The sequence below is a fragment of the Euprymna scolopes genome, chromosome 10, assembly GCF_053919585.1.
Source record: "Euprymna scolopes isolate OS-2025 chromosome 10, ASM5391958v1, whole genome shotgun sequence".
Lineage (NCBI taxonomy): Eukaryota > Metazoa > Mollusca > Cephalopoda > Sepiida > Sepiolidae > Euprymna > Euprymna scolopes.
The window spans coordinates 43,225,631-43,243,796 of NC_136491.1; the positions used below are offsets into that span (position 1 = coordinate 43,225,631).

The window sequence follows — 18,166 nt, forward strand, 5'->3', positions numbered from 1 at the left end:
TGTAATGCTCTGCTGGTTAGTAATAACAGAAGTTCCCTGAAACCACTCTATCCACTTCTCTTGTGGTGAGTTACACCAAGTTAGCAACAGCAGTCGCTTGTATTTCATTGAAAAACAATAAAAAAACAAAAAGAAAACATTTTAATTTAATTCTCATAAAATAATTTTTTACCTACTATCATGATGTGCAACCAATTTTGAGAAATAGTTTAGGCTTTTAAGCTTATAGTTGAGAAATATGATTATATATATATATATATATATATATATATATATATAGTGAAAAATGTAGAATATTTTATTTTAAAAATGTTAATGCTGTGTAGATGCTTAGAGAAATAATGCCTCCATATTAACAATCTTCCTAGCCAGAGTTGAAAGAAACTGAACGTTTCTTCTTGCTACTGGAGGTTAGAGAATAATTTTCTCTCTTCAAAGGGACATAAATCTAGTCCCTACAATGTTTACCCCCCACCAAAAAAAAACTTAAATAGAAAATAAAAAACAAACCAAAAAGAAAACATTTTAAACTAATTCAAAAGAAAGCCTACTTGCTATCACACTTGCTAATCATGCAATAAGCAGCAAAGTTCATTTAACATTTTCCCACCCCAATACATCTCCCAGCAAAAAATGACCATTATCATTTGTTTCTACAAAATTTCGTAATAATAATCTTAACAATAAATAAGGTAAATAACATTGAGTTTTAAATTAAATTAAGAAAAACAAACTTTTTATTTAAATTCCTTGACCAACAAAAAAAGACAGAAGAATAGCTTGAACTCTTACCTCTTGCACGATACGTTCTTCATTCTCTCGTTGGAGATCTTTATTGGCTTCTTCAATTCCTTTTAAGATTCGTTCAGACATCGTTTCCAAAAACTGAAAAATGATATTTAGAAAAAGAAAGCATAATTATGATGGATTTAATTTGATGGTATGCCAATCTGTCTATGATTCATTTTTTTTTTTTTCCATTAATTCCATATATCCCATAATAGGTGTTCCTCTGTTATGTGCACATTAGTTACCTCCAACATGTGCCACAGTTTTACCCCCTCCTGTATGTAACACGATGTAACTGTAATTTAATATTATCATCCTAACTTTCTTACCATTTAAATGCAGAAGCTTCAAATAAACTAATATTTTAAAAAAATTTTTTTACAGCATATAAAAATAATGAAAATGCAAGACAAAAATCATGTTTACATTATCAACACTTTAAAACAACGTTCCTATGTAGTGACGTTTTTTAAGCCATAGACACCCATGTTTTAAAAATCTAGCGAAAATCAAATAATTGTCATGTTTTCCTGAAAATTTTGATATTTATTCATTATTAAATAAACTTACATAATAAAAATAGATTTTGTTAAATATATTAGAGGATTTTTTTTTTTTTTTTTTTAGGTGCTCTACTCCCCCCCCCCCATATTTCATGTTACTAAAATTAAACAAAATAAATGTAGGTCGATAAAAATTTCAACAAATTTTGAAGCTGAAAAGATCAATTAAAATATATATATATATATATATATATATATATATATATATATATATATATATAAATAAAATCCCATCATTTTTTTCACTTACCTTAAATTTGTAAATAAAATTGGACATAAAATCAATATTATTATGTTAACCCCCCCCCCAAAAAAAAAAAACACTTTCTCTTGATAATTTTTTTTCTCTGTAATATATTTGTTTGAATTATAAAAAAAAATAGAATTCTAAAAAATAATTATTTTTAAAAAGCGCTAAATGATATTAAATTCAAATATTATGTGATATGAAGTTTAAACAGGTTTTTTTATATAACAGGTTTCCAATAATAAAAAAATATATTCATATAAAAGAATATATGACTCTTGAGATAAAAATTACAAAAGCAAAATCGACTAAAAAAAATTTGTTTGGATTTGATTATTTAAAATAATAGAGGGTGATAATCAAATTTTGCATCTTTTTTCCAAAAAAGTATGGATGTATGTAAGCAGCATCTTTAGATTCATGTATCAACAGAACAGGTTAAAATTAATTTTATCGTCTGTGTAGTTCGTTATTAAAAATCTATTTATTTTACAAAAGGTAAGTCTTATATTGTTTTTTATCCATTTTTTTTTATTGTACATTTTATTTATTCATAAATTTCTGCATAAATGATCTTCCATAGAAATTGACCCAAGACTATAGTAAACACACAAAATGATGACGTCACTAGTTAATGCTTAAAATGATAACCTTCTACACAATGGTTTGGAGATGCCTAGTGCACATAGTTATAATTAGGGCTGACACAACAGAATATTCTAATCATTGTATTGACTCTCGAGTATATATATCCAACACAGTTAATCAATCTAAAACCACATCACTATATATGAAAACATATAAGATATCAACTGATATATACTCGAGAGTCAAAATAATGAAAAGCATATTCTGTTGTCCTAGTCCTAGTTATAAGACAAGTTTCAGAGTTTGTTATGGCTGACATGTTTAGTTCATTATATTTTTCTGGTATAAATGCAGTTCTTTGACGGAAACCTCAATAGCATAAGTTCAAAGGGGAAACGTGGTGCTTGTTTATATTGGTGATCTCTTAAGCCAGCACACTTCAAGTGAAAACATTACGTACTGATGAGTCAGTTCGAAATTAGTATAAATTGCAAAAATTATGAAAAAATAATACAGCAGAAAATGTGTGCTAGATGTATTAAAAAAAAAAAAAAAAATCATCCACAATTATGTTTGGTTTAAAAATGGCAGACTTCATTTAAGACAATTTCAATCAAAGGTTATCTCCCTTGTTTGTCATATTGAACTGGTGGTCGCACATCTCTTCCATATTAAAACATGATAAAACTTAATTCGATAAATTCTATTTTTACTTGCTATTATTTTTTTACTGGATCATTTTATAATTTTTGGAATTAATACTAATTTTGCTATGACATGCAATAAATGTATTCACCTGAAATGTGTTTGCCTAAAAGATCAGCAACAGAAACAAGTATCGGAGATGTCATGTCATAAGTATTACACGTCATAAGACACCTTGTAATATCTTTGAATATTTTTATATTTAAAGAGAAATAACATTGTGACCAAAAGTTATCTTACCAAGAAACATTTTGAAGTAAAAGTTATCTGTCCCTGCATTTTGACCAGACGACAACAAAACAAGAAAAATTCAAAAGTATTGGTTTGTTTGTTTTGCTTTACGGTATTTCAACCTTTTTTAGGGTTATTTACTGTCAAATCCAGCAATTTTGGAAAAAAGGTTTTATTTTTTTAAGTTATTTATACGTTCAAATTCATGGTATCTAGTTTGATTGTCTTGCAGAAAAAAAAAAGTTTTTGTTTTGGATTTTGAAGAACATGATTAACTTTTGCAAAGGGAAAGTAAAACAAAAACAAAACAATAATATCAATGTTTGGTGTATTTATGGTCAGGAAGCCAGTATCTTCAGACAGCCCGACCTAGTTGCACTATCTGGTGCTACTAAAGATGGCCTCGGAGCAATCTAACACATAAAAGGCAAAATGGGCGTGTGTATGTTCGCAAAAGGCTTTTTGCATTGGGTTTCTCGCGTCGGTTAGATTCCGCAAGAAGTTTTCGCATACTTCCCAGATCGTAATATCTCAGATTCGCAAACGGACAGTCTCTATCTTTTTTATTAATCGAGTTAAACAAAATTCCCACAGTGGTGACATCTCAGGTGTTTGTTTGGCTTTTATGTATAAAGTAAAACTGTGCGAAGAAGTGGCAAAGCATTTAAATCATCGTACGTTCGATTAACTATGCTTAAATTCAACACACGCAACTTCTGCTTGCACGATGGCAACATCGGCTGACGCGTTATGTTTTTTTTTTTCAGTTATGGGTTTGATCCTGCCTGCCTGCTACCACTTTTTTAACCTCACCTTTTCCTCCTTCACGTTACGGGTTCCAGCTTACTACCACTTTTTTTAACACCTCTCTCCACCCTGCTGCCCCCCCCTCCCGACTGCTTTTTATTCCCACTCTTACTACACCACTGCAACACACCCAGGCAATGCGGGGTACCCCTGCTAGTATTAACTTAAAGGTAACTCTACATTCCCACAGCTCCAAAATGGGGTCTCACCATCAGATGCTTTTTACGGTCATACCCAGGACTTCAAAAGTATTATTAGATGGCTTATGTATCCATCTAAACACTCTGGTGATAAAAAATAAATAAAAGTAAAAACAGTTTCACCTTTGAAGATTCTTCAACTTCTTTGCCAATGTTTTCAACAAGTGACACCAGTTCTACAATGTTGGTGTCGGCTGTAATCAAACCAAATTTCACGCAAGCAATACCATCATCAGACTGACCTGAAAAATAAAGTACACAAATAAAAATGTTTCATTGTAGAATTTGAATAGGAGTAAACACATCTTTGAAAGCATTATTTTCGTAAGGTTCAAAATGAAAACATTAGAAAACAGAGTAATGTTAGGATTTTTTTTTTTATAAAAAGAAAAATGAAAATCATTTTTCTTTTAATTTTCTGAGACTTTAATAGAATTCTACTCTAATCATAAAAGATTTTGTGGCTATAGTCAGCTAATGTACTTCTTAATTTTCTGCAGAGCACTACTGGAAGCAGTGACAAGGCAAATTAGTTCCTTCACTTTTATTGTTTTTTCAGTATTTCTATTGTAAAAGCATTTATTGAAATAAAATATAAACAAAGGACATTATTGAAAAATATACAATAAAAATTAACAAAATTATAAAAAGATGAAAATAACACAATAAGTCTTTATTTGCACTTTTAATAACAACATTTTTTAAAAAGTTTTTTTTTAATTTAAGAAATATATATTTATGAAACTATAAAAATAAGTGTTTTTTTTTTTTTTTAAAATAAAAACATTAAAAAAAAAAATGTACGTAATAAAAGTGAAGGAACAGATTTGTCTTGTCATCACTCCAGTAGCACTTCGCAGAAAATTAGGAAGTACGTTAGTAGACTATAATCGATTTCATAATGTTTTTTCATGTTTTAAAATTTTTTATTCATTTTGGTAATGCTAGCAATTACTTTATAAGAGAGAACTGAATTCTGATCCTCTTGACAGTTATATTAAAGTCCAATAATGCTTTAAAGAATGCAGCTTGTTCCTATTCAAATATGTGCTGACCATGTGACGCATTATCCAAATTTAACTTTAATACAATCATCAAGATCAATTGCTTGCAGACTTAACATCACCGTTACAAGGAAAAAATTTAAAAAGGAAAAAAAAACATTGCAAAATCTTCTATGATGACAATGGATCCAACTGAAAGTCTTAGAATATTAAATAAAAATGATTTTTATTTTTAATTTGTTAAAAAAAAAATTACAACATTATCCGGTTTCATTCTAGTTTTTTTTAATGCAATCATTTTCCTAACGTCTTCTTCTATTACATCAATCTCAAATGTCTGTTTGTGTATGTGTTTGTATGTCCACTAAAAACTTTTGTCAGTCGCATTGGACCAGGTCGAAACCAGTACTATCTGAAAGAGCAATCCCTCGGATGCATAATACACGAAAATTAGAAAAAAAAGATTAATTCTGTGGTAGTCAATTGAACCATATTTTGGAAGGAGGTGGGGTGGGTTCACTTTTGCATTGCAATTTTTGCAAGTCACACACGTGTATTAAACTGAAACTATGTTTAAAAATGTTGGCAGTAACAGCTAACATGTTAGGCAGTAACTTTTTCCCTTCTTTCACGTTTCAGGTTCAAACTCAGCTGCCGCACATTTTTTTTTTTTGTCAGTTGCATGGGCACTGCTATCTTGATTGAAAGAAAAGAAAGTTGTTTTGATTCATTTATTTATTTTCTTTCGGAGAAGAGCTACTTCTCTTCGTATCCCTTCTGTCGAAATATTTGGTGGGGAGGTTTTTCTTCTTTTTTTTTTTAGGTGATTCCGTTCTGCTGTGGGGTTGTCGATGAAAGTGCTCAATATTCTTAGTATAGCAGACAAACTGAACTTCATGCCCACCCAGGCAACGCCAGGTATCCATGCAAGTCTATTATATAAATCTCAGTCATTTGTGTGTTTGTATGTCCACTAAAAACTTTTGTCATCCACATCGAAGCGGCACAAAACTGGTACTGTTAGAGAGAGCGATATCTTGAACACATAGTATCAAAATATTAGAAAAAAAATTGTCAATTATTTCATGTAGCAATTTTAGTTTGTTTGAAGGGAGGGGGTGTAGATAAAGTTCTTGGTTTCAACATTGTAAATCACCCAGATAAATTTGCAATGCCATAACAGTTGTGTTTTTGTAGTCCAATCGATAGCGTATTCGCTTACAAAGTTATGCAAGTTTGTGCCCAGCACGCAGCATTTTTTTCATTTTTTTCTTTTTGCATACAAAATATTGCTTCCTGTTTCACTTCTGGCTGATGAAACCCAAGTCTTGTTTTTTATTTTTTTTATTTAAACATATTTTAGCCCCCCCCCACTAGTTTTATAATATGTGTAAACCTTTCATCAAAAACAAATTATGCTCCATCAGTGTTTGTTCTAATATTCATATAAAATAACATCTCAATCAGTGAAATAAAAACAAGATGTTCTTGTTCAGAATTTCCTCTATATTAAAAAAAACAAAAATAAAGAAAAATAAGTATCATGTACATACCCATGATGAAACAATATCATCTTCCAAAAATCACGTAAATTGATGGAGTAGTTTTATTTTATCAAATCATTTTTAAGTGATTAATGGGAATTTGTAAGTATGAATTATTGTTCAGTTATCTCCTTTTTTTTTAAAGATATTTTTCAAAATGACAGGCATTACAGCCACTCCTCAGAGGTTCATAAAATTTCATTTCCTTATTTAAAAATAAAACTACTTCCTCAATTTATATGATTTTTGGAACATGATATTTTTGTTTTGTAATGGCTACGTACATCATAAAGATTTTTCTTTATTTTTGTTTTTCAATATAGGAGGAATTCTGGTCAAGACCCCCCCCCTCCACCCCCCAAAAAGAAATAGTAAACTAAAATGTCTAACTCGAAGGTTTATAGAAAGAAAGAAAAAAAAAAAAAGAAAGAAAATCAATAAATCAGTATAAAAAGAAGGTAGAGAAAAAAAAAGAGTCTCATTATGGAAATAAGTTGTTAAAAATACATCTAGCATATCATCTACTGGATTATTTTTTTTAAATTTATACTAATTTCACCATGACACATAAGTATATAATGTTTTCACCTGAAATGCGTTGGTTTAAAAAGAACACCAATGTAAACAAGCACCAAATAATCAAATACAAATTATCAATTCTGAAACAAAGTGATATTTACCTAAAGAAAAGGCGCCATCTGTTGCCTTGAGTTTATGCACCAGTTCAATATTCAGAGCATTAATATCATTTTTATTCTCCTCAGGTAAGTTTCCTAGTTTATCTATCAAAGTAGTTGGTATGTACCTGAACAAAAGAAAATAGGAGTTAAAAATAAATGTCAATTAGCATTAGTAATATATATATATACATACGTATTTATATATTTCTTTCAGGTAGGAAGATATCCAAAAATTGAAAATAATTGAATTTCAACAAGGGTCGTTGATAAGAACCTTAATTTTTGCCCATTGCCAGTATGGCAATTTCTCTCTCCTCAAAATTTTAAAAGGTCTGGAACCTTTTTCATTTTTGCACTTTAATTTTTTTTGCCTGATGATATCTAATATGATTGAAACGGTCTGCACATCGTAGCAAGATATGACTGTATTTACATAAAGAATAATATATCTCACACTAGCTATACATACCCAGCATTGGCAGGATTACTTCTTTTTTTTTTCAGTTTAAAGTAGCCCGATCTATCTAATCTTTTCCTAATTATTATTTTTTTCATATTAAAAGTAGTCCGATCTATCTAATATTTCTTTTAATGACTAACTGACGCCACAAGAAAAAATGCAATTCTTTTTACATGATGACGCTACATACCACATATCTCACAGATCACTGGCATGAGTTCATGACATGTTTATGGAAAAGAGAACAATAAGCAAAGGGTTATGGCCACCATGTTCCCTGCACTTGTCATCATGTGATTTTTTATCTTTGGAGGACTTTAAAACAAAAAGTTTAAGCAAATAATCCTCACAATCTAGACCAACTAAAGGAGAACATTAATAACGCTATCAGTAGAATCACCAGAGAAGATCTACAGGCAGTATCTGCAAACATTGTTAAACATGCCCAGAAATGCATAGATGTCAACCGAGAGATCTTCCAGCATCTTTTATAACATTACATGTAATTTAAACAATAAAAGAATGTTCCTCCTCTCTACTACATTTTCTGAGCTACTTTTAAGTGGGCAACACTGTATTTAAATTCAACTTTTATAAATCCTATTTCTTAAGGAATAAAATCATCAAATGAAAAGGTTCAATAAAGGATGATTTAGGACACACACACACACACACACACACACACACACACACACACACACACAAAATGAACCAATTATTCATTAACAAAATCGAAGCCCATTTCACTCTAAATGACTGAAACAGAAATGAACCTGTAATGAATTATTTTTATTTTTCATGATGGAAGTATTCTTTAAAATTGTAAGTTTACAAAGTCAGTACAAAACAGAATTTCTTTTTAAAAATAAAATTTTATTTGCTTAAAATCAACTAAGTTTTAGTGATATAACATCATCAGGAATAGAATCAGTATTTTTTTTCTCTTTCGTCTAAGCATAGTGTCAGTAGAAAAGTTAAGTCCATCAACAGCGATATTTTCAAATGTTCGAAATCAGGAGTAATGTGCATTTCACGTGAAATGAAGAGATGAAGTTTATTTTTTCCTCAATCTAAGCATTGTTTAAATTTAAATTGAAATATTGAACTTTAGAAAGCAAAAGAATCCCTTTTTAAAAATAAGCAAACATTTATTTGCTTGAAATCAACTCCGCCAATGTTTTAGTTTTTTAAAATAAAAAATTCTCATGCATTAAAAGATTGAAAGCTCTGAAAGTTATTTAATCTACTAATTTTAATGGCCTAATCTTAATAGTCAAGATCAAAGTGTAGTATCTATTCTTCAGATGCTGCACTTCCATTTCTTGTTCTCTTTCGGTGGAGGATCAGTCTTTCACGACTGAGACAATTTTTTTATTTTTGTACCTTTTCTCCACGTTAAAAAACGACCCTGGTGTCTAACTCTGTCCCGTGGGGAGGCATAGTAAATAGGTACTAATTTTAAGAGGAAAAGAGTGATGAAGCGAAGGAAAGGTAGCAAGAATGGGAGAGATGGAGAGAGGTAGCATGGGATAGAGAGTAGCAGAGAAGGAACGATGGAGAGAGAGAGAGAGAGAGAGAGAGAGAATCGTGGTGAAATTAGGAGAGATGGGAAGTGTACAGAGGAGTGTGGCCTGGGACATCAAATTATATTCAAACTATCTCCCTTTCTCATAATATTTCTCAATACACTAGAACCTTGGAATACGGTGGCCATAGGATACAGTTTTTTCAGATTACGATGTGGAATACAATGTTTTTCCGGACTCTGGTTACAGCATTTGTCCCACCTTACGGTGTTATTTATAATGTTATTTGATTATATACATGTATATTATATACTGTACTGTATTTTGTTACTCATTTTTAATACCATATCCCGGGATTCTAGTGTACTAGGACTTATACTTGAGTCTTTGTGGCATATTATAATCAAAGAGTTAGTTTGAGGCATCAACAGACTTTTGTACACCATTGCCTTAACCCCCTAGATTTTTTTTATATCAATGGTTATATCAATGGTTATATCAATGATAATATCTATCAAAAAAATCTCCACATTATTCCTAAACTGAAGAATGCTATCATAGTCCGAATCAAGGTAGCGTCAGAAGAGAAGTGCATTAGAAGTGCTAAAAATTTTGCACATTATATCCGAACGTTACTTGCAATGCAGACATGTACAGCAAAAAAACAAAGACTGCCACAACATATCTTTCAGTTTTTGATGAAATATTGGTTTTTGTTTAGAATTCTTATATTGAAAAAAATAAAGGAAAAAAATCTGCATGTACGATGTCACATGTACCTGTAATGAAATGAAAATACCATATTCCAAAAATCACGTAAATTGATAAAGTACCTATTTACAATGCCTCCCCACGGGACAGAGTTAGAAACCAGGGTCGTTTTTTAACGTGGAGAAAAAGTACAAAAATAAAAATTGTCTCAGTCGTGAAGGATTTCTCCTCCACTGAAAGAGAACGAGAAATGGAAGTGCCGCATCTCTACATATTACACTTTGATCTTGGCCAAAAGAAAAATGAGTAACTGAGAGGAGAAAATTTCTTGCCCGCCATTTTGAAAACAAAGTCAAGAAAAAAAGGGAAATAACTCAACAATAATTCAAACTTGCAAGATTTACAAATTCCCATTAATCACTTATAAATGATTTTCTTTATAAAAAGGAAACCACTCGATCAATTTACATAATTTTTCGAATAATATTTTCGTTTTGTCACAAGTATGCACATCATACAGATTTTTAAAGAATTTGTTTTTTAATATAGAGGGAATTCTGGAAAAGAACTGAAATATCTGCCAGCAATCATCATGTGAGAGGTGTCAACACTTTAGAAACTTGCAAATAAACTTTCTGCACAATCAAGTACAGAAAGCATCCTTGCAGAGATTTTTAAACAAGATGACTACTACATCTTCTGTTTCAGAATTTTTGAGATGAGGATTGATTATTCGTATTATTTGGATCCATCGGACTACTGTTCTCATCTTGAGTGACATTTTCACAACATTTCGGTCGATATAACCTCTGACTTTCTTCTGGTGTATCTTGTCAAACTCAGGAATGTTTGTTTTTGTTGAACTCAGGAATTTGGAACAGAACCCTTTATTTACTTCATGGGGGGGGGGTAGCATGCTCTCATGACTGGCTAGAAGTCCCAAGTAATTCGCAATTGTATTTTTCGGTTGCCCACACTGACAATTGAACCTTCAACCTTCAAGAGAATATTACTTTCACAATTGATTTTTCTAAGTACTCTAACCGCTGTTTCACTGATCTTGCAGACAGTTCTAGTACGATGAAAATGATTTTCTCCTGAAGATTCAATTCTCAGTGTGGGTGACCAAAAAATAAATCACTTAGGACCACTATTGAGTCATGGCTGACAGAACAAGAGCATGCTACCCCTGTGAAGTAAATAAAGGGTACCGTTTGAAATTCTGTCCAAATTCCAGAGTTGAACAAAATGCACCTGAAGAAGGTTGAAGGTTACATTGGCCGAAATGCTGTGAAAATGAAACTCCAGATGAGAACAGTAGTTCGATGAATCTAAATAATACGAATACTATATCTTCATCTGTGCACTTTTCATGTTCACGTTGGAGGGACGCTAATATTTATAATCCAATAAATAAATCTGAAATAATAAAATAATATAAAAATATTTTTAAATACTGTATATAAAATAATCTCCAAACTCCTTCAAGCAAATTTCGATATTGCTCATTAGCATATTTTTTGTTTTTATGTTTCTAATAAATTTTATTCTGTAATATATACATTTCTAATTTGCATTGCCAAACTTTCTTCTATGTAGGCAATCTTTTTATCATTAGTAATACTATTATACTTATTAATAAAATTATATAAAGATTTTATAAAAAAAAAAAAAAAAGAAAAGGATACAGTTTTAAAAAGTTTTGGAATTTTATTTTCAAGGGAGATAATTTACTTCTGACATTAGTAAAATGTCAAATGTTGCAGAGATGTGGAGAATAGATATCATGCTTCCAGGTATTAACTCTACGTCCTGTGAAAGGGATATATTCGTTTGAAGTAGCAAGTCGCCTTACTAAATGAGTGTTTGTGGTCGAAGTTATGAGACTTTCAGTGTATCTTTCAACATCTCCCCAAGCTGTTCTACTGTTTGGTATTTATGGTTTTTAACTAGCCAATGATATTTTTGTGAAGAGAAACTCGGATGCACTCACAATTCATTACATCATAATATTTGAAAACACAGTTTCTAAAATATACTGGATGTATGTATAACATGAAAAGAAACTGGAATCTTAAGATCTCTATCAATCCAGTAATCATGTGGAAAGGACATATTCATTAGAAGTAGCTGAGTGGTCTTGGCTACTTATTCAAGTAATAATCTAGTAAGTCACCTTACTGAATGAATGTTTGTAGTTGGAGCTGGTATAGCTTTAATGTGAGACTTTCAGTGTACCTTTAAATGTCTCCCCAAGCTGATTTACCAGTCCTGTATTTTTGGCTTAACCAATCAATCATATTCTTGTGAGGAGTAATCCATATATATTCATTGAATCAAACTCCTATTTTTTTTTGAAAGGAGGGGGGATTTGCAATGATATTATCAACTTACCCCTTCCTTTGGGGTCAGTGTATATAGTCAGTTCATCATGATATTATTCTCTAGCTGAACAAATATATGCAACCAGAAGGAGCACATATTTGCTAGTAATTAATCTAAGTCAAAAGAGACAAGTCCCTATGTTAGCTGTGGCAGTTCACAAGTTTAAGAATTGTACCATAGTTAATGTTACACTAGATGTAAATATAAACTCAAAGGAAGTTTTGAGTCACAATATTGATTTAGGAGAAAGATTTAGTTATTTTGCTTTATGGCATATCAACCCTTTTTCGGGTTACTGAATGCCGAATCCAATAATTTTGTAAAACGTTTTATGTTTCAAGTTTTTGTATATATTCAAATATTCACCTTGTAATTGAGAGTTTCATTTCCCCTCAGAGAATAAAATATGAGAATCTTGATTACCTGAGAGCTCCTAAGCCAGCATAGCCTTCCATTTCTATTAATGCAAGATTTTCACATTCCATCACAATATTTCGGAAAGGTTTTCGCATAGACACAGTAGCATCAAGTATCACCTAGGATTAAAAATAAATAAATAAATGAAATACAAAAAAAAAACTAAAAATAAAAAAAAACAGAATAACTTGGATAGGATATTTAGTATAAAAAAAAATCCTCAATATATCGAGATGCAATCAAATAAAAGCATCTCACATAAATGTTATTTTTAAAGGAATTTCTTTTTAGTTATATTTATATAGTAAATAATTATTATTGTTGATCTATGCAAAATCGTTTTCATCCAATTTATTCTTCATGTCTGTGTCTTACCATTCACAAAAGACCATTTTATTTCAAGATTAAAACATTACCATAAAAATTGGCCAAATTTAAAAAACAAATGTGTTTAAACCAAAAGAGACTAATAAAAGTATTGAATAAAAGCATTTGCCAAAATGATAGAAATGGCGCTTTGACATTTTCGTCAATGTAAACTTTGCAGAAAAATAACATTATTTTAAAAGAAAACTATATAAAAAAATCAATATCTATATTATAGTTCTTTTAGTCTGTCTGTTTGTCCATTCCACTTTTTCTCAGAAACTACCGGGTCCGATCTGGCTGAAATTTTATATGGACCTATTTTATAATAAGTGTAGATAATTGCTGTTCAATGCACAGTTAGGGATTAATAGAGATTAGTTACCACAATATCACATTTACTCTACAAATTTAGCATAAAGCATTCATTCTAAGTCAATGCCAGTTTTTAATATGCTAAAAAGCCTAGGTTTTTACATTTTCATTATATTTTTTAAAAAATAGATTTTTTATTCAACTTTCTAACAAGACATATATCTTTATTAACATGTTGGTTTTCTTATTTCATCTACTTATTTGGTTGAATCATTTATCGCTCTGATAGTGAGATTGAAATACCAAATTCATATTCAAAGTTGAATAAAAATAGTTTTCCAACATATTGATAATGTGTATGCAACTAATGTCATAAGACTAACTAATTTGCATACTGCTTCACAAAAAGACATCTCATTAATTCACTATTTGTTCTCATTGTTTCCTAAATCAATGATGGTTTTTATTTCATTATAATACGGTTCTATTTTTTCATATTGTAGATAGCAACTTAGAATTTAGAGTGAAGAGTCTGTCCAGGTACATTTATACTTACCCAACACTGATCCATCCCACACATCATTGTCAAAAAATAAGTCTGTGAGTATCTCGGCCCACATTAATTTCATTCAGAAAATTAAATTTCATGATAATGCATGCAAAAACAAATCAGCCATTTTATTTGTTAAATTTTAAATTAAAAACAAAGCTCTCCTTTCCCACTTCAAAAAGTACACACCTACACAGCATGGAAAGTGTTCGACTGAGCTTCAGTCTATGGTCCCCCCCCTCGCCAAACTTTCACAAGAAAGCTGAAAACACTATTAACAATTCCCCCCACTCTTTATCTGTGCCTAAACCTAAACGTAGATTCCATGAACAAAGCTTCTTTCTTAGAACTGCACGCCTGTGGAATTCTCTTTCGTTTTCCTGCTTTCCAGCTGACTACAATATGGTTGTCTTCAAGTCTAACGTAAACAAGTTCTTGATTAACTGTTCCACTTGTTAACAAATTTACCGAATTTCCATTTACTAACGATTACTATATTGTCCAATTTCTACTGCACACTCTTTAACCTTTATCCTCGAGTGGCCTCTTGGCCTTGATAAGTGAGGATGCCTATGTAAAAAAAAAAAAAAAAACACAGCAGTCAAGTCCATGAGTACCCCCACCCCACCCGCCTTAACATTTTACAAATATTTGCTATATCACTGATAAAGGCTTAGCATTTTGGATGAAAAGAGACATTCCAGTCCTTAGTCAATTTGTCTTGATGATAGAAGTGGGGGGTGACTTTTTGTTTTTCCTTAATTTTCCTAGACAAAACCGGAACATAGGTTTCCCTAGCAATACATGAAAGGAGTTCTATTTCTTAAAATTCATAAAAAATTGTTAAATGCCAATAAGGTTTTATAGATAACTTGAGAGAAATGCAAATGGTTCACTTACAATTTGTGCCTGTAAAGAGCTTATAAAGTCTTCAATGTCTTCTTCTGTGGTTCCTAAAACTAAAACACATTTTAATAAAGGGAATTAATTCATTTACAAATTTGAATAGACATACCCCCCCCTCCCCAAAAAAAAAACAAACAAACAATACAATTTTATATCTTTATTTAAATCAAATAGATTTAAGGCATCCTAGAATGGGCAATGACCCAAAGGACACATTCTGTCATAACATTGCATTTTTAACAAAACAATAGATGCACATTTGTAACTATACCTTCACAAATGGTGGGATGGGGTTATTTTTAAAAAACTTTTATGAATAATAAAAAAAATAAAAATAGAGATTTTTTTTTTTACAAGCACTTTTTGCTATAATGCACATTTTAATTTTAAAGAGTTTTATTTACAAAGCGTTTTTTTATAAAACTTTGGCAATTCATAAAAGATATTAAAAATGCAGTTTTAATTGTCCAGAATTACCCCTTACATTAAATAACAAAAGTACAGAGAAAAAAACCAAAAGTAACTGCTTTATATATACTTGTGCAAAACTGGTATACATTGAATAGCAGGTATATATATATATATATATATATATATATATATATATATATTTTTTTTTTTTTTTTTTTTTTTTACATTTTCACCCCAAACAAGGCAAATTGCCACTTTGGTGTAGGGGGCTACTATCAGGGGCAACAATTACTGGGGTACTATGTAGGGATTTGGGCAGCAAGGTGTCGGTTCACGTTACACTTGAACTTCTGCACGTCAGTACTGTTGGGGAAGCAGGGACCTGGAATGGAATTCCAGAGTCTAGCGGTTCTGGGGAAGAAACTATTGGAGTAAAAAGATCTTTTACATCTAGGGATCTCTACAGTGTGGGGGTGGGATTTAGCAGCCTGTCAGGTTTGTCGAGGGTGCTCACGTCATGGGGGCACAAGTGATTGCATTCACCACTAAAATACTTGTAGAACAAGCAGAGGGATGCAACATTTCGTCGATGGGACAGAGGCTGAAGCTTAGATGCCAGTTCAGGGCCTATCAGGTTTGCGACTCTCTTTTGAACCTTGTCAAGGAGCGAGAGACTAGTAGCAGATGCACCAGCCCAGATGTGGCAGCAATACTCCATACATGGGCGAATGGTGGCCTTATAGAGGTACAGGATACTTTCGGGTGTTAGTAGTTTTCTAGCACGGTAGAGAGAGCCCACCTTTCTTGCAGCGGCCCTGGCAATGCCTTCAATGTAATTGTTCCAACTCATGTTTCCTGTGAACATTAGGCCAAGGAGTTTGAAAGATGGACTCTCAGATAAAGAGTCGTTGGCCATTGCTATGGGTGGTAGAGAGGGTTTCTATATATATATGCTCAGTGTCTGCGTGATATATGTATAAATGATGTGTATCTAGTATATAGTGTAGTGTATATAGTATTCATGTAATTGTATAATATTCATTTGCGGGTGCGTGTTACACATATTCAATACTTTTCACCAAATGAGACAATGATGTATGAGGGATGGTTCTTCAACAAAGTAACAAATAACATCTTTGCCTGCTTAGCCACTCAAACTGCTGACTACCCAACTCAGAATGTTGCAAAAACTGTCTTACATGACTATATCATCTCTTGCTTCTTTGCTTTCTATCCTACGTCAGCCTTACATCACATAACCAGAGCAGTCGTCATCATATTATATGAATCTGAAGATTCTATTGTTAGAATTGGTATTTTTTTAGTAAGAATCCTTTCTAGAAAGATGTCAGGTCCTTACGAGAGGGATCACGTGAAGGCTGCCAACATCCTAAGCGAAAGTGAACAAACTGGATTTGAACTTGAGACACTCAGATTGTCAGTCCGTGTTTTCAACCATTGAACCACGATCACCTGTAATCTGTTAATATGAATCAACAAACAAAAAGGCAACACTTACTTTGTGCAAATTCAAGAGGAGAAAACCGTAAGCAAACACCTTCTCTATCAACATTGACAGCTTCGATTGATATTTTTCGATTTTCTCGTAATAATAAGTCTGCTAACTGAAAAGGATAATAAAATATCAAATAAATAAAAACTGAATGTGAAATAATTTAATAAATTTGAAAGAAAACAAAAATGTAGTTTTATGTATTTCAGAAAGTGTTATAAAAGATATAAACATTTTTTTTAAATAATGAATCAAGATAAAAATAATAACTTGATAAAGGTTCAGGAGATGGGTAGATTGTTAGTTGAATGATGAGGAATATTATGAGGGGATTGAAAATAATTAATGGAAAAAGCATTTATTTGCATTTGTAAATTAGTTAGTGTGGCTGTTTTCCCTTCTTTAAGGGTTGTGTAGATTTGCCAGTTGTTGCATAGAATTCCCCTTAGATTAAAAAACAAAAATGAAGAAAAATCTGTATGATGTACATACCCATGACGAAACAAAAATATCATATTCCAAAAATCACATAAATTGATCAAAAAGTTTTATTTTTATAAAAAAAATTTTTTTAACTGATTAATGGTAATTTGTAGGCATTAAAACAAATCATCTTGCTAGTTTACGTTATTTAATTATCTCCTTCAGATTTAAAAAAAAAAATTATTTTCAAAATGGCAGACAAAACAGTCATGCTTCTGTTACTAATAAAATTAGATTTTTTTGGTCCCCTGACAAAAGGTAGTGGACCTGTAAATTTACCCTTGTCCATTCGTCTGTCCATACTTTTCTCAATAACTATGCCTTGGAATTTTTTGAAATTTTGCACAAGCATTAAACATGATATGAGTAAAAAAGTAACAGAACAGATTTTCTGGGAAAACTCTGGTTATTTTCACCAGGATTTGACATCCCCTTCAGACTTTGGGGGCTAAATGGGGGGGAAGGGAAGATGCTGAACTTAATCATTTTTTTTTATGCCTTGTTCACTGTGCACTCACGGGGGACCATGCATACTTCACTTGTTTTATTTAAAAATAAAACTACTTGATCAATTTATGCAAATTTTTGAATATAGATATCTCATTGCTGATGCAATTCTCTATCTAAGTATGTACATCATACAGATGTGTACAAGTATGTACATTATACAGATTTTTAAAGAATTTGTTTTTTTATACAGAGGGAATTTTGGACAAGAACCGATCTGCCAAGAGATATACTCAATCACTGCACCCTTAGGAATCA

The 18,166-nt window shown here is 31.4% G+C and overlaps 1 protein-coding gene across 2 annotated transcripts in view; it reads right to left on the reverse strand.

Moving 5' to 3' along the window:
* LOC145285951 (putative pyridoxal-dependent decarboxylase domain-containing protein 2) overlaps positions 1 to 18,166 on the reverse strand; it is a 153,580-nt gene that overhangs the window by 3,777 nt on the left and 131,637 nt on the right. For both annotated transcript variants that reach the window (XM_080134471.1, XM_080134472.1), the window contains exons 16-21: positions 16,925 to 17,030; positions 14,989 to 15,047; positions 12,864 to 12,976; positions 7,359 to 7,483; positions 4,254 to 4,372; positions 793 to 885 (exon numbers count right to left, since the gene is read on the reverse strand). In XM_080134471.1, the coding sequence (XP_079990597.1) occupies positions 793 to 885; positions 4,254 to 4,372; positions 7,359 to 7,483; positions 12,864 to 12,976; positions 14,989 to 15,047; positions 16,925 to 17,030 (615 nt within the window). The remainder of the gene's footprint in view (positions 1 to 792; positions 886 to 4,253; positions 4,373 to 7,358; positions 7,484 to 12,863; positions 12,977 to 14,988; positions 15,048 to 16,924; positions 17,031 to 18,166) is intronic.